This window comes from Thunnus maccoyii, chromosome 20 (genome assembly GCF_910596095.1).
Source record: "Thunnus maccoyii chromosome 20, fThuMac1.1, whole genome shotgun sequence".
Classification (NCBI taxonomy): domain Eukaryota; kingdom Metazoa; phylum Chordata; class Actinopteri; order Scombriformes; family Scombridae; genus Thunnus; species Thunnus maccoyii.
The window spans coordinates 15497158-15518562 of NC_056552.1; the positions used below are offsets into that span (position 1 = coordinate 15497158).

The 21405-nt window shown below is 38.8% G+C and overlaps 2 protein-coding genes and 1 long non-coding RNA gene across 5 annotated transcripts in view; 2 read left to right on the forward strand and 1 right to left on the reverse strand.

Annotated features, from left to right (window-relative positions):
* Positions 1 to 417: 417 nt before the first annotated feature.
* adprh (ADP-ribosylarginine hydrolase) lies at positions 418 to 8335 on the reverse strand. Of its 2 annotated transcripts, none has more exons than XM_042396807.1 (9): positions 7986 to 8335; positions 7634 to 7774; positions 6671 to 6788; positions 6349 to 6457; positions 5878 to 5976; positions 5689 to 5794; positions 3118 to 3384; positions 2257 to 2471; positions 418 to 1170 (listed from the first exon to the last, which is right to left on the reverse strand). In XM_042396807.1, the coding sequence occupies exons 2-9, from the start codon at positions 7639 to 7641 to the stop codon at positions 1022 to 1024; spliced, it is 1071 nt and encodes a 356-aa protein (XP_042252741.1). In that variant the 5' UTR covers positions 7642 to 7774; positions 7986 to 8335; the 3' UTR covers positions 418 to 1021. The 2 variants fall into 2 exon arrangements, with proteins under 2 accessions (XP_042252741.1, XP_042252740.1); XM_042396806.1 differs by having other exon boundaries at positions 7634 to 7853.
* Positions 8336 to 10037: 1702 nt separating this feature from the next.
* Positions 10038 to 16061, forward strand: LOC121886644. 2 transcript variants are annotated; one of them, XR_006092804.1, is made up of 4 exons: positions 10038 to 11317; positions 11413 to 11926; positions 15653 to 15697; positions 15832 to 16061. It is a non-coding gene; the product is annotated as an uncharacterized LOC121886644 (long non-coding RNA). The 2 variants fall into 2 exon arrangements; XR_006092803.1 differs by having other exon boundaries at positions 10038 to 11926.
* Positions 16062 to 18995: 2934 nt separating this feature from the next.
* The window catches only part of LOC121886400 (double C2-like domain-containing protein alpha), a 56870-nt gene continuing 54460 nt past the window's right edge, over positions 18996 to 21405 (forward strand). The window contains exon 1 of the mRNA XM_042396328.1: positions 18996 to 19502. The gene's annotated coding sequence lies outside the window, so the exon portion shown is untranslated. The remainder of the gene's footprint in view (positions 19503 to 21405) is intronic.

Here is a 21405-nt window from a genome sequence, read left to right on the forward strand (position 1 = left end):
CGACTCCCCCAGCCTCTTCCCACCCCTGCTGCCATCCTGCTCTTCTCTCCAACTTCTTCCCTTTTCAGAGACATGAGGCACCTTGCTGGGTTGAACCGGCCGGAGAGGAAGACAGATGAAAAACAGCAGCAGACACTTTATCTTCCAGCAATGTGTTTTTAGCCTTGTAGGGTTTTTTTCTTTTTGTAAGTACCATGACACGAATGGGAAACACAGAATGTCGCGGGATTCTCATGAATACAGCACGAAAAGAGGGATTTGAAGAGGAGAGGGGATTTTTAGCAAATCACTTTTCTTTTTTAAACTCGATCCAGTAGTTCAAACCACCCCTTTGCCCTTCTTCTCTTCTTTAGGAAAATATAATTAATAAAAAATGGACAAGACAAAAAAAATATAAAAACAACAATGACCAAAAAATAAAGTTTTCAACTCTACTACAAAGCTTTGTTTGTTTAATTTATTGTTTTCATTAATTGTGCTTGCCTACAGTATCGCAGTTACATTTTTGCCCTGCACTGCGTGAAGTAACAGTAAGTAACCATAATGAGATGCAGAAATGTATCTTTCATTATACAAAAACGAGAGCACATTTAATTTGAAGCCCGCTAAGCATTTGCTATTATGTCATGCTGACAAAATGAAGTAATTACCTCCTAGGGGACTTTATGTATTCTCTTCACATTCTCATTAGCTTGAATTTGTCAGTGATACAGCTCTGCATGGTAATTTAAAGTGGTCACTAGGGGGACCCCTCTTAATTCACCAACCCCAGTGCCAACATCATGAGGCACGCAGCCCTTGTTGTGGCAGAAATGACTCTTTGGGTTAGTGGGACACTCTGCTTCCCCTTCAGGCAAGCATGACACCGCACTTGGTGGCTCAGTGACAGCACTCAAGATCAATGTACTGTTGGACGCACCGACTAGTCCTACGTCAATGTGTCAGAGTGTGTGGCCTAGTTTCCCTTTACTGCACCGCGATGGGACACACTCGGTCAGTGCGGCAAGCTGCTGTGGCCTTCTTAGTGCGAAATGGCGTAGAGTTGCTCGGCGCAGCGCACCAGTCGGTCCCGGTACTCCAGGTTGGAGTGGTTGCCTTCTGGGACCCCCTTGGTGCCGTAGAGGAGACCCCAGCAGCAGCAGGCGATCACTGCTGTGCTGTCACTGTCACCTGAACGGGAGGAGAGAGAGAGAAAGCCACAGAGAGAGCAGCATGAGCAAACGTCCTGTGATGAAGCAGAATTTTATCATTTTAATGAAATCTTTTATATTTTGGCTTTTGCTGACCTTTAAAGCTGCTATAGTCAATATTTTCTAATGTTAACAATTGATTATACGACTACTTTTATGTGAAAGGGGTCAACTGTAGCAACGAACCAACAGAATTATCACAAGACTGCAGTTCTACTCAGCTCTGCAGAGTTTATAGTGAGTTTTAGCTCTTTTTTTCATTTTCCACCACAACACTCAGCTGTAGTAAAGCAGCTCTAAAATCCAACCTGCCTGTCACCAAAATGGTAGACAGACAAAGTTAGTGACTAGCTAGAGAACTAAGTGCAACATTTCACAGCTAAAGAGACAAATATTTCCCTCAGGAGTTGGTGGAGACCAAAGACAGCTAAAAGGAGAGTGAATATTGGACTTAAATTCATCAGGTGGCCTGAAACATGACTCCAATTAATAATGTTGCTTGATCTGCTGGATATATAAATATGCAACTGTTCTCTAACATGTTCAACATATGATCTTACAGTAAAAAAAGTAAGTAGCCAAAATTGCAAGTTTAAATTCAACAAAACATTTTGCACCAAAACTGTTCACGCGTTTCATAATTTTAAAGACTGCTTGTTCAGTTAATCGCTATATCATACTTAATTTATCTAGCTTCTACAGACCTGCTTCTGTCCTCAACACGAGGACCAATTACAGTTTAGACCATCACTCCACATGAGTGATATGTCTGAGCAAATGTGCACTTGATTTTTGGAAAAACCTCTCTTAAAACAAGACGAGGAATGTTAGGAGGAGGAATGTATGGTAGGAGATGTGCTGTGATCATCCAACTAAACCAGAAGTTTGGATTTAGATTGAAATGTTTAGGAGTAAGGTTTGTGATGGTGAAGTTCGGGCATAAAATAGAATATAATTAGGTTTAGGTTAAGATTTAAGATGTTAAAGATTCAGGTCAAGCCTTCCATGTCTTCCCACAGGATCTGTACAACTGCCAAACAGACATTTTCTTGTTTGAACCTCTGACCTCCATGGAAGCCCGCTCTGCTCATCAGCTCTTCCCAGTCTGCGCCTGCTCCCAGCAGGGCGTCGTACGCTATCATCGGAGCGTCGTGACCGCTGCGTCCTGCCCAGCCCGACAGACTGAAGCTCTTGTAGACTTCATCTCTCTCAGCTGGGCCATAGGACTCCGGCCAATTCACAGGCCCCACCCCAGTAGAGATGCACCTCGTGTCCAGATACCTGGAGACAGAGGTAAGAGGTTCTTTTTCTCATTCTTTACTCGAAATGAAAACTTCTCAAATACATCCGTACATGTTCAAGCCTGAATCTGATCTGAAATACGCGAGTGGACAACATGAACAACCTGTCAAACAACTTAACAGCCTTAGCAACAAAGACTACAGGACGGCTGGCCGTTTGTGGAAATGCACGAACACTCTGATGTCATAGAAAGGAGGAAGTAGAGGTAACATTACAGATGAATCATTCATAGCAGGCTGAAGCCCTGGCTTCTGACTTGCAGGGAGCATTTTAACATGTTCACCTCAAGTTTTGGACTTTTGACCATGTTTAACATCTGACATTATAACAACAACTGATGTATATGTGTCAAATTAAGGAAACAAGATGGCATTTGAATGCTGATTTCTTGTGAATTTAAGCAGAAAAGTACAATTTGTGTATTGATCTTATTGTTATCAGAAGCCATAGATTAGAATAAAAATTAGCTTGAGGTTAGCAGCTGAAGTGAAACTGACCAGTGACATTTTAATTCAAATCTCATGCCATCATCCGTTAACCTTGAGATTAAAATAGGTCAGACAGATGTTGCTGAACTTGAATGCAACACGACAGCCTAACCAAGCCAGATTTCAACCGCTCATACCACTGCCACTTGTCACAGAAGTAGGCCCAGTCTCTTTCCGCCTCCTCAACGGCGAAGCCCCGAGCCTGAACAAAGGTCTTTGCTATCGGACAGGCCTCATTGATCAGGCCAAGACCCCAAGTCGTGATGGGCCTGCGCTGAACGGCATACGCTGTGAAAAGGGCCGACGCTACGGCTCCCAGGAAACCAGTGGGGTGAGGATGGGTCATCCTGCCTGTCTCCACAGCAACCGCCACCAACGACAACAGCTGATCAGGCTTCGGATACCTGGTGGGGACAAAGTATTGAAGTCCTTATCAGCCTTTGTTGGGGAGGATATTTTGCTGAAGTTCTCTCCATAATCATAATGAGGTCTATCACGTGCTGAGAGATGTGTTCTGTGTTCGTACACTATTCGACTACAAATTATGTACACTGTAATTACTTCTTTTCATGTGTTAATTGACTCCATATTATGTTTTTACTGGTTCTGGCCAGTGCTTTAACCCTGGACCTGTGTTATTTATTCGTTACTGTCTGCTTGGTGATCAAAGAACGTACACTAACTCCACTTTTGCATTCATTAAAAATTACTGTGGATAAGAGCAGCAGCTGCGTACCTCAACTGTAAATGTAAATGTGAAATGTTTAGTGTCAAGTTTTATACATGCCATTGGCTTTCTAAACCAACTTGCGTAGTGACTAAAATACGTAATAATTCCACTTCACTTCTATATTAATTTTTCTATCAGACATCCAAACATCTTTTTTTAAATTATAAATGATTAAAATTGCATTTTGATGAAATTGCAACCTGCCTGAAAGTTTCTTTTTTCAACAACTAACAAACTGATAAATCCCTTCAAACCAATCCCTGACGGATTTCTCTCTACAACCGAATGTAACGAGTTTACAGCTGAAACAATTAACTGATTTGTCGATATACAGATAATTAATCAGTAACTATTATATATGGATAACTGATCAGTTGTTCAAATAATTTTTAAGCAAAAATGTCAAATATTCTCTTCCTCCAGATTCTCCAACAATTGCTAGCTTCTTCTCTCATTGTAAAGAGAATCTCTTTGGGTTTTAGACTGTTGGTTGGACAACATGAGACATTTGTGGGCGTCTTCTTGGGATGAGGTCAACTGCAACCCGAACGGCAACTTTTCACAATTTTCTTGCATTTTACAGACTAAACGATTGATTCAGAAAATAATTTGTGGATTAAACAAATATTATTAATGATTGATGAGTTTGCTAATCTCTTTATGCAATAAGACCAATCAATTTGTTGAGTCAGGAACTTTATTCACACTTACAGTCACTGTCTCTGTAATGCAGCGAGTTATTTTTGACTCTGACCTTAACCATGAAAGTCATGTCAGTAACATAAGTAGGGCAGCTCTATAACACTTGAATAACATGTTAGAAGTTAGAGGATTTGCATGTCAATCTGATTACATGTAACTCGTTCATTCATCTGAATCAGGTTGGACTACTGTAAAGTTCCCTTTGCACCCTGATAATTTGAAATCTGTCACAACTGCCTATGTATCTATATATATATATATATATATGTGTGTGTGTGGTTCATGTTTAATGGGTGGATCTGGGTTCCTTACTATCTTTGGGTCTGTGGGTGTAACACATGCAAGTACAGAGGAGAAAGTGTTTTATCAAAGTTCATTTACTTTCTTTCGTTCAGTGATATTAGTTGTAGATGTTTAGCACATTGGAGCCAATTTTGCTCATTTTATTTTAAAACTTTCAATGAAATGTTGTGAATTTAAAAAAAAAAAACACCTGTAAAATTACTAGTTTTTCCTTCACTATTGCTCATAATAGCATTTAGAAAAGACTGAGGTAATATTTTACAGTTTAATCTCAGTTTTTATAGGTGAACTAGACTGTTTTGTATCCCTGCAATGTGAGCATTGTCAAAATCAAGTATGATTTTTAGTATTTTAGGAAAGGTGTATACCACCCTGCCTTATTATCCCAGTGGAACTTCTAATGTGTGCCATCAATGCACACACTAATAAAACCCTGATACAGAGACAGAACAGTTGCCATCTGCATGTGGCAAAGTGCAAGTGAAAGCTGTCTTTTTGTTTCTTTCTGTCTATTTATGTAACTATTAACTATACTGCTAAGAAAGGGTAAAGAAAACAAAAGAGAGAAAACAGAAAACACAAATTCAGGGTAAGAAAATATAAAAGACCCTCCCATGCGCACTCAAAAGGTCTGACTATCCTGCCTTGAGTCCAAAACTAAATCACAATTCCCTCCTCTTACTCTGACACTCTCTCCCACCCTAATAATTTTCACTGTCAAAACCAATTTGCAAGGTTATTCCTTTTCTCCACTAATCCCAAAACTTCAGTTATTGGACACCAAAAATCTTTCAAAAAGAGGCTTACAGTAAGTACAACTCAGTTAATCATTAAGATGCCCTGTACCTGCTCAAGAAAGCAATACTGCATAATGATTAAAAAATATAACCTGGAGGGTAATATAACATGGAGGGCAGACAGTGAACTGGATGCATTCAGAATACTAAGTTATTATATATTTATTGTGTGTTACCTCAGACCAATGCACATGGATCTCATGGCCGCTCCACAGCCTGTTCCCTCGGGGTTATAGGGCACTCTGAAGCCCCCTTCCTGCCCAGGCTTCAGCTGGGAGACTCCTAAAAAGGTTAAATGTGAGTGTGTGGGATCTCTGCTTCCATACCCATGTGTGTGATATTGAAAAATGAATGTATCCTCTCACCTAGAATGCTTGAAGGCCCTGGTTTCCTCCCTTCCATGTCTTTCATAGCCTCAACATAGCGAGCAGCCACCTCATGCAGGAGATCCTCCCCCATCTTCCCTGCGAGGGCAAGAGTTAATTTGTTCAAACTGCACATGCTGTCCGTATTAACATTTTTAAAGATGTATCAGATCTGTTAACAAGGCTGCTTGTTTGCCTTATCACAGTAAAGGTCAAGTTGAATTTCTACCATTTCCCCTCCACTTGTGTAGAACCGTAATAAAGCAGCAAATCAAGGCAAGACTGGAAATTAGATTTAACCTTTAGTTGGGGCTCTTGAGGAGGAGGGTGTGGTGTGTGTCCTGATGAGGCCTCATCAGAATGACACAGACTATCAGATCAATCCAATCAACTCCTCGATTAAAACAGAATGAGTGAAAGGGAGACAGAAACTAGAGAGAGAAAATCGGCACAATGTGATGTTGACCTCACCAGTCGCTAGTCCTTCAGCCGTTGCCAGATGCAGAACTGTGTCATCGCTCACCGGCCAGTCAGGGAGCTCGGCCTTGATGTTCTTCAGACCGCCGAGCTCCTTCAGCTCCTGCAAGGACAGGAAGGACGAGGGTAGACGTTTTAGGTGAAATATTCCTTAAGCAGCAGGTTAGCTTATCTCAACCGGTAAGTTATGATTCAGTATAGAGCTAGAAAATGTAAAAATGATAACAATATGATAATAATAGTATTAACTCCTCATCACTGTCTCAGGCCCCTGGAAACCCTGTCTAGGACCCCTTGATATTAGTCCGGCACTTACCTGGTGAATGGCTGGTCCCGACTCGTTGTACTCCCACAGCTGGTTCCTGTAGCCTAGAGCATCACCAACACCACTCAGCAACATGCCTGCCTTATAGTGCTCCAGTGTCGCACTTCCACTGAGACAAAAGACACAGAGAGATACTATTTCCACTCTTATAACAAACATATGCCACTTTGCAGCAAACTAAGAACTCAGGAGGAACCCTCAAATCAACAAATTATTATAGTGAAATCCTCATGTCTGTTTTTTTTTCACTAAATAAAAAGGAACTGTACTGAAGGGACACTCTTGTTAAAGTTTTACCATGTTTATTCAGTTTCTTCCCTACAGTTATTTTGCACATTTTTAACAAATGTCATTATAAAACTGTAAAAGGTGTTATTTTGGATTAAAAGAACACCTGTAACACCACTAACGCTATCTTTCACTTAAAATTAAACAACTACTACTAAGCATACTATGTGGTACTATGATGTGTAGTATTTTTGGAAAGGTTTCACAGTAGAAATAAGACCAATATACTATAATAGAATTTTTAGAGATAGGTTCAAAGTCATTTAAACTTGGCCAATAGCCTATATGTGTGAGCAAATATTGTGTTTCAAAAGTAAAAAGTTATGAAGTTTTTTTTTCATATCTGCAGGTGTAACCCTATTTGTGCAGGCAACATGGGAAAAGGAGTAATGTTAATAAAACATAAGTATTTATATATACATTTGTATTCAAATAATGTCCCAAAAATGATGTTTTTGGTCATTTTTTTACAGATTTCTATCATTCTACCATCAGTCATCTCAACTCCGACCTGTCACTGCATTATCATAACTCCAAACATTAGTCAAACATAAAAACGAGTCGACTTAAACATTACGCTTTCTCTGGCTTGATCTGGACCAACAGATAGAGTAAAATGTTTGACTTGCTGCAGTGAATCCTTCCTCCATACAGTGGCAGCCTCACCGGTCCATTGCAGCGCGTCTCTCCCCGAAATCAGGCTTCAGTAGGCGGTCACACACACAAGTTGACACCGGGGCTGCAAACGGGACACTCACTGCTGCTTTTTGTTGCAAGTATTAGCGCAGTCTCAAGCTCAGACAAACCCTGCAAACACCAGCGTCCATTGACTAAAACTATTGCACATTACTTCCAACACCGAGCCAGCAGCTTGAAGGCGTGCGGGCTAAAAAAAGACGCAACAGCAAAGCAACTTTAGACGGCAGCTCTCCAGCTGGCAAATGGAGACATGACAAAACAAATGGCAAATGTTTTCTGAATCACCAGGATAATCATTGACTTGTTCCTATATACTCACCATTTTCATATAGCTGCACCGCACATATTTTATTTGCATTAATCTGAGTGCTATTGTGTAAAAACCTAAATGCAACAACTCCTAAACTACAACTATAAAACTCTGAATTAGTAAATTAATGTTTTGTCACTAGCATGACTAGGTAATTATCAATGGCCAATTCACTATAATGAATACACATTCATTTTAAAGCACTGACTGGCAATACAACTATTGTATATCTATTGATACTTAAGCTAGCTAGCTCTGGTCTGTGAAGAGTTAGCAAATTAGCTACTTTCCTTATTTTATTAAATCTGAAATTAACCTGTTATGACATTTGGTCATATTCACTGCAAATAATAGGTAAGTTCGGACCTTAAAAAGACAGTCTGGCAGCCCTGTACTAATTTAGTGCCTTGAGCTAAATGCTAGTGTCACAGTGCTAATGCAAGAAGGTATACTTTTTACCATGTTCTTGGTTTAGCATGTTAGCATGCTATAATTTGCTAATTAGCACCAAATACAAAGTATGGCTCTTTTTGAAGGCATTTGGTCATACCGACTGATGTTTTGACCATGAGGTCGGCCTATATGAGAAGTCAGGGATTAACAAATTTATGCTTCATCCTTAGAGGTACATGAATGTCTGTACTGGCAATCCATTCAACAGTTGTTGATTAATTTCACTAAAAAACACAAATGTCAACCCTAATGTTGCTAGAGGAAGAGTCAGGGAACCATGAATGTATGTACAAGCTTATGTGTCAATCCATGTAATAAAAATTGAGATAGCTTATTTCACTGGATAAGTGAAAACTTTGACTCGCTGGAGATGCTAAAGGAAGAATCCAGGGTTCATCAAACTTGGAAGGATTCATCCCTTGGGGACCATGAATATCTGTACAAACAGAGTGTGAACTACAGGGGAGCCAGGGGGAGCTTGGCTCCTCTTAATTAGACTGAAGTTGCCCTGAAAACATGATTTGTGAAATTTTGGGACGTCTCTAAAATATCGACAATATGCTATTTTTGCCATGCATTACTATTTTTCTGTATTTTCATCATCATGGCTCATGCGTAAAATTAGGCTATTATTGATGTATGATTCATGCATGAGGGTGATTTATCACTGATTCACTTTAATAAAGATACCAGCATGCATGCTATTCTTGCCATCACCATCGAAGTGTGGCGGTGCAATATCATAAACTTGACTCACTTTAACTCAAAGATCAGTAAAAAACAAACTTTCTTATTCCCACTCAGTCTGCGCATTACTTTGCATTTCTCCAAATTGTCATTATTCATTTCTCTCTTTTGTAGTGAGCATACAGATATGTCAAAAAGAAAACAAGGAAGCTTACTCAGAAATTTACCCTAAATTTCTCCCCCGATAATCAAAGTTAGCTCCCCTGAAAGCCACAGCATAGTTCGCACCCTGTTTACAGAATTTCATGGCAATCCATTAAACAGTTGTGGAGATAATTCAGTCTGGACCTAAGTGGTGGACCAACTGACCAACTGATATTGCCATCCCTGGAGCAACATGGCTATAGTATACAAAAAAGTCAATATTAAACGTGTTCAGCATTACTTTTGGGGTTAGGCATGTGTTTTGCGCTGGTGAGGTTAGGATAAGAATTTAGTTCATGTTCTGCATGTCCACTATTGACTGGCACTGGCTGGTTTGGCACCGGTTCAGTAGAACAAGTCACTGTGCCCACGATTTTAAATGGTCTGGCATTGTTTTAGCTTTTTGGGCCAGGAAACAATTTGATGAAAGTAGCAGAAAGCTGCACAGAGCAGTGTTAATTTTGGTCAGAATTGGCCGGATCCCCGGGGCTCTGGTTATTTGCCATTCTTTTTGACACGCTATAATTAGCAAAAAATAGTCTTGTCCATTCCCCTTTATCTCTCATGCTCCTCACTTGCTGTCACGGACGAGTGACTCTGTCTGTTGTCTTTTTGACCAGATGTTGAACTCTGTGTAACCCATGGCTGGATAATGCAGACAGTCCCTCCTCTGCTCACTTCCTGCTGGCACTGTCATCTCTACATCCAGGTGGGATAAAAACGCTTTCAGTCCAATCACTCTTGAATAAAATGAAACATAAAACTTTTATCCAACAGTTTCCTCCAACATAATTACCTCCAGTTTTGAATTTTAAAAGTCAGGACACAGGACATACACTGTCAGGGTAAAATCCCAATGATCAAACTATTCATCAGACATACCCTAAAAGTAGAAAATGTAAGTAAAGAATAAAGTATAAGTGAACTGAGAAATGGTTGTGAGTGGCATTTTAGTGGAAATTGCTCTATTCTAACAAGCAATGAATATAATTAAATATTGATCACTCTGTCAGCTATAGCAGACAACTGTACATTCATCTTACAATCGATGCTAGCAAATGTTGATCTTAACATACAGTGTACAGGTTAACCATTTGACCTATCCAGTTGAGCTGTATTTAAAAAAAAAACTCTTAATTAAAAGTATATCTGAGAGCTTCCATTACACTCTTATTCGCGACAAACATTTAATCCATGCCAATGAGCCAACATGCACATCACCAGAGCCCTGATAGTGGCACACCTAAGTACAATACAGCTATTAATAATGTTATTAGCTACGCCTGTGTTTGACGAGTCAAATTATAATAGGAAGGTCTGACATTACAGGACAAACTAATTTCTTCGATTGTATCGTAATACAATACTCATGTGCCCATACGCACATCAAAAGAGTTACTGGTCACTGTTGTTGTTCCTTCTGTCCATACTTGACTTGAGGCTGGGCACTGTAGTTTTAAGCAAACACTACTCAAACAGGAGTAAATAGAGCATTTGCTGGGGACTATTTTCTGCCATGGATTTGGTGCTTTAGTGAGGTACTTTCAGCAGCAGGACTGTATGTGGGATTGACTCAAAATAAACTACAGTGCCAAAGTTCATGTGTTATAACCTGGCTCAAGTGGCCACAACAAAAGGGAAACACACCATGTCAACATTTAAACAAGATATTTTATAAAATCCAAATTAAACCAAATTAAAGAATGAACTAAGTATAAAAGGCATGGAGTGTCAATAACAGTAGCATCAGTGGTGTATGGTGTGCATGAGCGTAAGATGTGTGTGTGCATTGTGAGGTGCAAGAAATTAAAGGATAACAAAACTAAGGCAACATAACTAAACCAAACAAAAACAGGTAACTGGAGGGGAGAGAAGAGAACGACACATAGAGAGAGCGCTGCCTCAGCTGCAGCCCAGTGTTAATAACCTGGCCACACCAAGGGCCCTAAGGTGACACCAGTTGCCCTAATGAGCACCTGAAGAAACAGAGCAGACAGGTAAATCCTAAAGCCAAACACAGATGACACCATATGGTAATGAAGGAACATGTCACCCAGTGAAACAGTGTGGCTCATTGATGTATTTTTAATAGTTTCTGGACAACTGTAGAAGTCACTGGCACAGAGGAGCTTTGGATACACAGGTAATTCTGGTTAGGATCAGTTTATTGTTGGTTTTCTTTTTTTCCATAGGAATTGGGATATTATAGGTAAACTTGGAAAAATCTGACCCACTCCTTTAAGTTGCCTTTAAGCAAGGTGTCAACATTGATCTTTTCATATATAAACATTTGAAATGGGCCCATATTTATTTTCTGATGTAATGTGTGCCATAGCTGGTCCCTGTCAATGTAATTATGATATTGTTGTGAGATAATAGAATTCTAGAACTCAACTTTATGACATAGTGTTTATTACATCACAATAGAATGGATTAAGTTGCCTGTGATTTCTGGATTCTGGACTCATTTAGTTAAAAACACATTGCAGAGCCTGCAGTTTTTCCTTGAAGACGAACAGTTTTTTTCAGAAATACATATTTCTGCAACAGACAATCACCAACTTATAGCTGCTTCGTAATTTACAGTTTTACAGACCAATTCAAAGGTAAGTCTTTAAGCCTATATATATTATCATTCTGCATAATGTAGTCTATAATTTATCAAACAATCAAGTTTATTTATCACATGTAATCATATAAGGTACAATCACAGTGAAATGTCCTGCCAGTTCCTTCAATTTGTGCAATAAAGAGTTCAAATAGAAGAAATATTAATAAATGTATGTGTAGGATTAGTACTTGGTATTGAATTAGTCTTGTGATAGTGTCAATGGACATGTTGAAGGTATTTTTGCATATTTTAATCCAGAAGTCATTATTGGTGATAAAAGATAAAAGTTTGTGTAATTGGACAGAGGTTTGTTTGAGTTTGCAATTTTATTGATGTCCAAATGGGGGTGGTGGTTGAAGGTTGTTATTGGATGTGATGGTTTTTGCCTTGATTACATGCTTTAATTGGGTGTATTGTAAGTATTGCCTCTCCCCAATACCATACTTGCATTAACTGTTGGAAGGTAAGATGTGGTGTAGATGTGTTATGCCTTTTCCCTTCCATTTGGTGCTTGTCATGGGTGATTTGTTGACAAGAAAATCTGGGTTGTGCCAAATGGGTGTATGTGAGCTAGGTGACATTATAAAGTGTGTCATTTTATTGCCTTTACACCAGGCTGACAGAGGTGTGGCTATTATAGTGTTTTTGAAGTGTTTCTGCATTCTGTTTGTTCTATATCCAGCCATGAGTGATGATGGTGGATTTTGTGAATCCATTTCGCAATATATTGTAGTTGGTTGGCCAGGTAATATTACTGGATGTTTGGTGCCTCTAGCTCCCCTTGAGTTTTTGATTTTTTTGATGTGGTTAGTTCTTTTCTGGGTTTTTTGTTTTTCCAATGGAATTTTGTTATGAGTGTGTCTACTGCGTTAAACCATATGACTGTGGGTTAGACTGGGATCATTGTGAATTTGGAATTGATTTTTTGTAATATCTTTACAGTAGAGTCTCGGCCCATGATAGATAGTGGTTATGTCACCCAGTGGTTTAAGTCGTCTTCTACTGTTTTTGATATGGAGTGAAGTTGAGATAAAATAATTCTGACAGTATTGGGGATATTTTTATACCTAGATATGTGATATTGCCTGTGGTGAGGGAGAAGAGTAGGTTCTGAGGTGTAATATTCTATATATGCTGCAACAATAGTAAAATAGTTGCTTTTTGAGAGGTTAGAGTAGGCACTTATGATTCTGATAACTTCATTACATGATTTATTTGGATTTTGTAGAAATAATGGTATGTCATCTGCGTAGAGACTGATTTTGTGTGTTATGTTGTTTGTTGTGATGCTGGTGATGCTGTTATTTTGATTATTATTGTGACTAATGGTTCAATGAATAAGGCAAATAGTGACGGTGAGAGTGGACATTTGGCAGTGTGTACTGTTTGAGGAATGTCTGCTTTTAATGACTCCCGTTTGATCTGGGTGGAGGAGAGATGAAATTGATTGATTGAATTCAAATTGTTAATACCTTACTAATGATTTTAATGTCTGTGTTGATTAATAATAGGGGCTAGCTTGAGCAGAGGGTTGGGTCTTAATTTGGTTTAAGTAGTACTGATATGAGTGCTGTATTCATATGTTGTGGGATGGATTTTGATCTCTTTATATCATCTGCCATTCTGGTGAATAGAGGTGAAAATGAAGTGCTTATAGAATTCAGCAAGGAAACCATTCAGTCAGGGGCTTTATTGTTTGCTTTTTCATATCCTATTGATGTTAGTGGAGTATTCAAGACATCAGCCTGATGTTTGTTTAGTGTAGGTAATGTGATTTTATCCAAAAATATCTATTTCTGATTATTTTTGTTCTTTTGTCATTTTTATATAATTTACAGTAGTATGTTTTTAAGATATTATTTATGGTTTGTGGGTCCTCGGTGATATTCCTCACTGAGTCTTCCTTGTTGATATGATATGATTTTTCTTCATTGCCTTTGAGTTGGTTTGCTAGGTATCTGCCAGATCTATCATTATGTATATGTATGTATATAAATGGTTGTAGCATAGCCTTTGTAATAGAACTGTGTTTTTTGTTAGTAATGTTGTCAAGTTGAAATTTGGTTTCTCTGATTTCTTTCTGAGTTTGTTCAGTCGGGTTGACTGCATAGGAATTGTGTAATTGTTTGATTTTCTCCTCCAGTTTGTTTTCCTGTTCTTGTTCTTTCTTTTTCTTATGTGATGAGTAAGAGATGATTTTTCCTCTCAGTATTGCTTTTGACATTCCCCAGAGTAGTATAGGTGAGGTATTTGGAGAGTTGTTTGTTTCCAAGAAGTATGTCCACTCTTTCTTCAAGTATGTGTCAAATCTTTGTCTTGAAGTAATGATGTGTTAAAGCACCATCTTTGGGTGGGCTTAGTTTTGAGTTTTTTGTTTGAGATTAGATTGGGGCAGGGTCTGAAATAGTAATTGGGTGGATTGTGGTGTCGGATATATTGATCATCATCAAATTACTGGTTAGGAAATTGTCAATTCTTGAAAATGAATTTCAAGAATCTGTTGATCTGTCCTGTGCTGTGTTGATGACTGTATTAAAGTCACCTCCGATTATGATAGTTGATGTTGAAAAATCCTGTAGGAATGTTGGTTCATCCGTATTTTGGCCATAGATGCTTGCAATTGTTACACTGTGGCTGTTAATTGTTCCATCGATATTAAGATAGCGTCCTTCAGGGTCAGTGATGGTGTGTTTATGGATTATGGTACTTTTTTATAAATCAAAATTGAGACTCATTTCTTCTTTGAGTTATATGTTGGGTTTTAACTTCTTGTGTTCAATTTCTGATAATTTGGTTTCTTGAAAGTCCTCCTGACATAATGCTCAGAAAGGGTGATAAGTCTGAAAGGTGCACCCAAACATCCGTTAACCTCTCCTTCAGCTGTTTTTGCTTGCTGGCTGCCGACAGCCTCAAAGCAAGCATATGTTGTTTAGCTCACTTGCTACAGAAGCAACAGCACTTGACAAGGGGGTAGGAGGACACTAAATCATTTTTTACACTGTACACATAATCACATATGCTTACTTTGGATAATTTGGATGTGATGTGATGTGTGATGTGATTTTTCCAATGATATACATATTGTGTGTAAAAACTGCTTTTTTCTGCTCAAACTTTAGCTTATTTGTGTCTGCTTGGATTTGAAAATTCAGTTTAGTCGACTTCTCGGCCACTCCCATAATCATTGACTTAAAAGGCAAGCCTTCAGGGTCTATTCTGTATATCAGCTGCCCCACCAAGTATAAATAGCACTGACTAACTGTAGCCCCAGTTTGTGTCTATCATGTATAACTGCTGGTAGTGTTAGCAAGCTTGATAATTGACGGCGCAAAGACGACGGCGTATATGAATTAGAGATTTATTCTGTATCTGTGGCAGTAAACACAACACAACTGTTCTATATTCAGGGCTGATGACGGTAACATTAAATATGATAAACAAACAGCAGCTATGGTTATGCAGTGGTCAGTCGGTGTCCCCTGACCACCCACATCACATACTACATAGCCACGCTTCCTACAGTAGTTGCTCCCCAGTCATCTGTTGCATTTTTTAAATATGCTGGGAGCAGAATTTGAGTGTGTAGTTACCCTTTAACATTTATGTTTTGTAAACTTCTCTTAAAGCCACAAAGCAAATTTTCATTCATTTTACTTAATGTTTAGAAATGTTGATTGTTCCCTCACCAAAATTCCAATGTTTCAATGTCTGATCCTTTTAGTCACAATGGATGGAAGAGGAGACGGAAGCCACAATGGTCGAAATCGTATGTACTTGGTTCTTCGTTTCACACAGACATCTCTGATGTGTGGTCTTTCCAAAAGCAACAAGCTATAAATTGATTTCCATTTTAATTTCATGAATGGTAATGGTAACCTAAATGTCTAAATGATCTCTCAGGTCCAATTATTCCACTGCCTTTTTTGCCAAGAGGAGATCGGCCACCAGCAGATCAGCTTAACCTGGTACTGATTGCCTGGATGGACTTTCTCATAAATCATGGAGAAGAGTTGGGCTTTGGCGTAGTGCTGGGTGTGTTCCAGGGACCAGAGAACCAACATGATGCTGACAACAATGTTAACAATAACAATAATAACAACAACGACAATGGAGACATCAACAACTACAATAATGACAATGACAATAATGAAAATGACAACAATGACGGCAATGAAAACAATAATGACAACAATAATGTCAACGACAACAACGACTGACAACAATGATGACAATGGCAACATCAACAATTACAATAATGACAATGACAACAATAACGACAACAACAGTGACAAGGTTGTGATTAACTTTGTTAACAACAATGTTGATATCAATGACAATCGTAATGAAAACGCAGAAGATGCTGTTGCTGCGGTTGAGGTTGTTATGGAAGTCAACCAGGATGAAGAAGAAGATGATCCACTGCCTAGAGGATCCAGGAGGAGGTCAAGAGAGGAGGATGGACATGAAGCTGAAGAGAGAAGCAGCAAACATTACCAATGGTGGGACGAGTTTGCTGACAGCAGCTCTGACTGCTATTCTGACAATGATGACATCAATGAAAATGTTGTCAAAATTCCTGGAAATGATCACAATGCAGCTGCTGAGGTTGATGACCCACTGCCTAGCAGATGCAGGAAAAGTTCAAGAGAGGGCAATGAATCAGAAGATTAGAGAGTCAGCAAAAGATTAAGATCACAGGACAAGTTTGCTGTTACAGACGAAACTTGTCACTATCTTGCTCACAGTGATCTGGCTGAAGATGCTGGTGCTATGGAGGAGGAGGATGCCAAAGAAGCCAACTAGCAAGTGAGAGAGGAAGACCCAACACCTACAGGATCCAGGAAACAGCCGGGGAAAGACGACGAGGAAGAGGATAGGAGAGGCAGGAAACAATTCAAATGAGATGACTTTTCTGACACCAACAATGACTGACATCAACAGTGACTGTAACTCCCCGTCTATATCAGGGGTTTCCCTGCCTATCTAAATCAATTTGTTAGATAGGCAGGAAAACCTAACTTGTTGAAAATTCCAATGTAATTTTGACAAAAAAGGCATAACAAACTGCGAGGGCAGTATAGCACCCGGACAGTCAACAGCGCGCACATGCTAGAGATATCTTGTAGTTCCTCTTCATAAAATGCAGCGGTTACAAGCATGATTTGATTTAATGACTTAATAATTAGCTTTGCGAGACGAACGTTCAATATATTGTGAATACTTTCTACGCCGTCACTCAGAGACTAACGTTAGTGGAATGGACCCTTGAACTCAAACACTAACAAATGAGACTGGTTGACCAACACACATTTAATTACTCCCCTCTTTATGGTTAACATGTATCCTCTCTTTATAGTATTGTCTTAGCCAAATACATATTGAAATTATAAGTGTTTTGCATTTACGGTAAATTAGGCTTTGGGTAAGATGGTTACAAAGACATGGCTTCCTCCATCAAGTAATCATCAGACCCCTTTTGGCACCCATTTGCTGACTGTCCTAGAGAGAGGATCCCTCTTTGAACAGGCCCTGGCAAGGTTTCCTCCTTTTTTGCCTCATAATTATTTTCTTACGGTCATTGAGGGTCTAAGATCAGGGTGGGTGTCATTTTTTGAATGTAGTAACAAATTAAACAACATTTTAAAAATTTAAGAAACAGCTGTGACTTGCTGACTCACTGTCATTGTTTTCAGATTCTGAACTATAACAGTATTTGAAACAAGAGTACAAAAATGTTAGAAAATGTATTTTTAAAAAGTAAGTTAAGGCTTGGTGTCAAAGAAATAAACAGGATAAAACTCCTGAAGCCTTTAAGTGGAGTAGGTTTTGTAAACCACATCTATGTAGGTCATACATACTCAATAGGCAGACTCTGATCCAGATCGAATAACACTTTAATCTGGAGTGGGAACAAAATTTCACCGCAACCTGTCCTAGACCGTTTTTTAAGTGACACACCGCTATCACATCACCTCACCTTTAATCTTTCAACCACTTGGTCATCGCCACTGCAAGGTTGTTGTCAGATGTAGGAGATCCATTTGAAAAAGTGAAATACCTTGTTCAAAACTGTCCTATATACTATAATAGAAAGGTTGACAGTGCATACTGCACATTTAAGTGGACTGAGAAATACTTGGCCATAGTGAAGAGTGGCAACGCATAACGCCAGGACGAGACCAAACATAACCCAATTTGAGCAAAAAATTCCCCAGAACACAGAGTCAAAATCATCAAATCAAACCTCCAGCAAAATAATTGTAAAATAAATGACATTTTTAACAATGAATACAGCAAAGACCTCATGCTGCAGCAAACTCACTAATGAACACTTACACCAGTATCTCCACCTGGACATCGCACTATTTTTATGCCCAAGTTTAAAGGCTAACTACACACTCAAAATCTGCAGGCACCTCCCCATGTTCATGAAAGAAAAATAATATTCATGATGAGATATAATAATCCCCTGTATAATAACTACAGGTTGTTTTGAAAATAAAAAGATGCTTAGTGCAGCCATTCTCAACCAGTGGGCTACAGAGTGCCAAATCTTTTGGGCTGCGCAGGCAGTGGTACAGCCAAATGGTTAGATTAAAATTAGAAATAATTTACAAAGCTACTTATTTTTATATCTAAATGTGCTCAAGAAAAGAAAAAAAACATTTGCAGCTCTTGTACCACAGTAAAGTAAGGTGGCTTTCAAGAGGACGTGTGCTTAATTGCCTTTTTGAACTGAGAGTGCACACATTTCTGGAGGAGTAGCACTCCCCTCTTGCTGAGCATTACACTGATATTAACCTTTGTGCAAAACTGGCCTACTTAACAGATATACACTCACCGGCCACTTTATAAGGAACACCTGTGCAATCTAATGCAATCCAATACAACAGCTCTGCCATAAATTTAGCTTATACATTTTCAGTTTTTGTTGATGTTGTCAGAGAGGTGATAATTCTACTTTATGTTTAATATTGATGTCATAGTGGGTGGTGGTGGTACACTGGAGGGCAGAAACAGCACAGTGTTTTTGGTTTCAGACAAAATTGAGGGCTTCAAGAAAAAACTTATTCTTTGGAACAGAAGAGTCATTGAGGGACGATTTGATACGAAGGCCTCTCATCACTTCAACATATCCAGTGCTATAAGCCATTATTTAACTCACTCACACTACTTCCCAGAGGACCCACAACATAGTAACCTTTGGATTTTGGACCCTTTCTCTGTGTATCCTGCTTCAGAAGACATGGCTCTGTCCACTGTGTTGGAAAATGAACTGATGGAAGTATCAGCAGACAGCAGCCTGAAGCTTCAGCTCACACAAGTTGACCTGGCTTCATTCTGGGTAGTCAATATCCCTCTCTGTCAAAATGGGCAATCAAATTTCTGTTGCATTTCACCACCACCTATTTATGTGAGCCAGGGTTTTCCATTGTGACTGTCACAAAATCAAAGGCAAGGAGCAAACTGAAAGCAACTTTGAATGCTACTCTGCGTGTCAGCCTCTCACCCATCCCACCACGACCTGACCTCGTTATTTCCCAGAAGCAAGCCCAAGTATCTCACTGAGGGTAAGCAGAATATTTATTTTGGTGATTGCAGCTAAAAGTGGCATAACACATATTTACAGCCCAGTTTATTTTTTCTCCTTTTTTTTTGTCATGTTTTTTTATCTCATTTATTTGGGAAGGTGGACCTCGGAAATTTTTTAACAATCAGAAGTGGGGCCTTAAGTTACAAAAGGTTGAGAGCCCCTGGCTTAGTGTACACAACAAACCTGTCTAAATTTAGGTGCAGTATATCTGCCATTTTCAAAGAAGAGATATTTATGTGACTGTTTCAAGACGATAAGTGATTTAATTTTTGACAGGAGAAGTTATATATTTTGTTGAGCTGTGTACTTACATCATCCCAAATGTTTCCAGCAATGTTCAAACTCAGAGAAATCTGTAATTTTAATCAAGGTAATGGTCCATTTCATTTGGTCGCCTGTCAGGCATCATATCATATCAACATTGTGGGTGTCCACCAGAAGCTGTCATAAATTGACTTTTTATCCAGTTTTAAGCCACATTTTGACGATACACTTTTTAGATCTTGGTCATTTTTAAGTATATCTTTTAACAGATGAAGGATTTTAGTAATCAGACATCTGGATCTAAGTAGTGTCTAAGTATCTAAGATCTAAGTATCTAATTAGAGAAAAAAGCAGAGCAAACATTTGTGGAAGCTCGGTTCGCAGCCCCTCTGAATGTCCTGTGTCCGCTGAACAGCAGGGAAGAAACACTGATTTTTAATATGAAACTGCTTTATTCAGTGTTTTTACTGGTTTTAATCACCGAGTCCGTTTGTTTTGGAGAGGAGGAGACCTCTGCAGATAATTTGGCTCTCAGTTAAAACCTCCTGAATGATGAACAATGAAGGAATCTTAACCTGGAGAAGCTGACTGCAATGATGGCAATGTTGGTTGTTTAACTATGAAGACAACAACTCCCATGATCCCATGCTACTTCATGATGTCAATTTTGTTATTGTTTTGATTGAGAGACCCCGGGCAGCAGAAAATTACATTTTGTGTGTTTAAACAGTGTCTAGATTCCCCAGCAATCTAGATCTGAGAAATAAAGTAGTTTAACAGTACAAGTAGTGTACTATTATCTAATGTACTAGTATCAGTAAGTATAACAGTAAGTATTAATAAGTAGTAAGTATCAATATGTGTTTATGTACAGTACATCAGTATGTTTGCAGTGTGGCTACCTGTATGTTTCTGTGTGGAATATGCACAGGCTGTAAAAACAAATTTCCTGTAAGACAATAAAGACTATATAAGTAGTAAGTATTAGTAAGTATTAGGTTGATATATTTGGGAAATGTACATATTTGCTTTCATGCTGAGAGGTAGATAAGACTGATACTGCTCTCCTGTCTGTACGCTAGCTTAGGTTTAGGCTTAGCTAAGGCAAAGACTGCAAACAAAGGAAGGCAATTATCCTGGTTTTAACAAAATCTGCCTTACAGCACCTCTAAAGTCCACAGTGGACTTTAGTTAGTGGACTGTCCACTTACTAACACTGCACACTACAACATCTGATTTGTTTAATCTGTACAAAAACCTAACCAGCTGTTGGCTGTATCTTGATATTTAGCATTCACACATATAAGTGGTATCCATCTTTTCATCTAACTCTTGGCAAGAAAGAAAGTGTATTTCCCAGAATGGTCAACTATTTGCTGCAATTGAATGATAAACAGTGTTGTAGAGTTCAGTATGTTGTAGCAGAGGGACCTTCTGTATTCGACTGTGTGTGTTTGAGTACCCACGAGTGCGCCAGAGAGAAGGAGAAAATAGCATCAGCAAAGTCAAAAATATTTTGCACCAAAGCTGTTGGCTACTGACTGGAAATTTCAGTCTAGGTTCTTCTCCAAAGAGACATATTTATTAGATGCACACAACACACAATTTAAAACAAT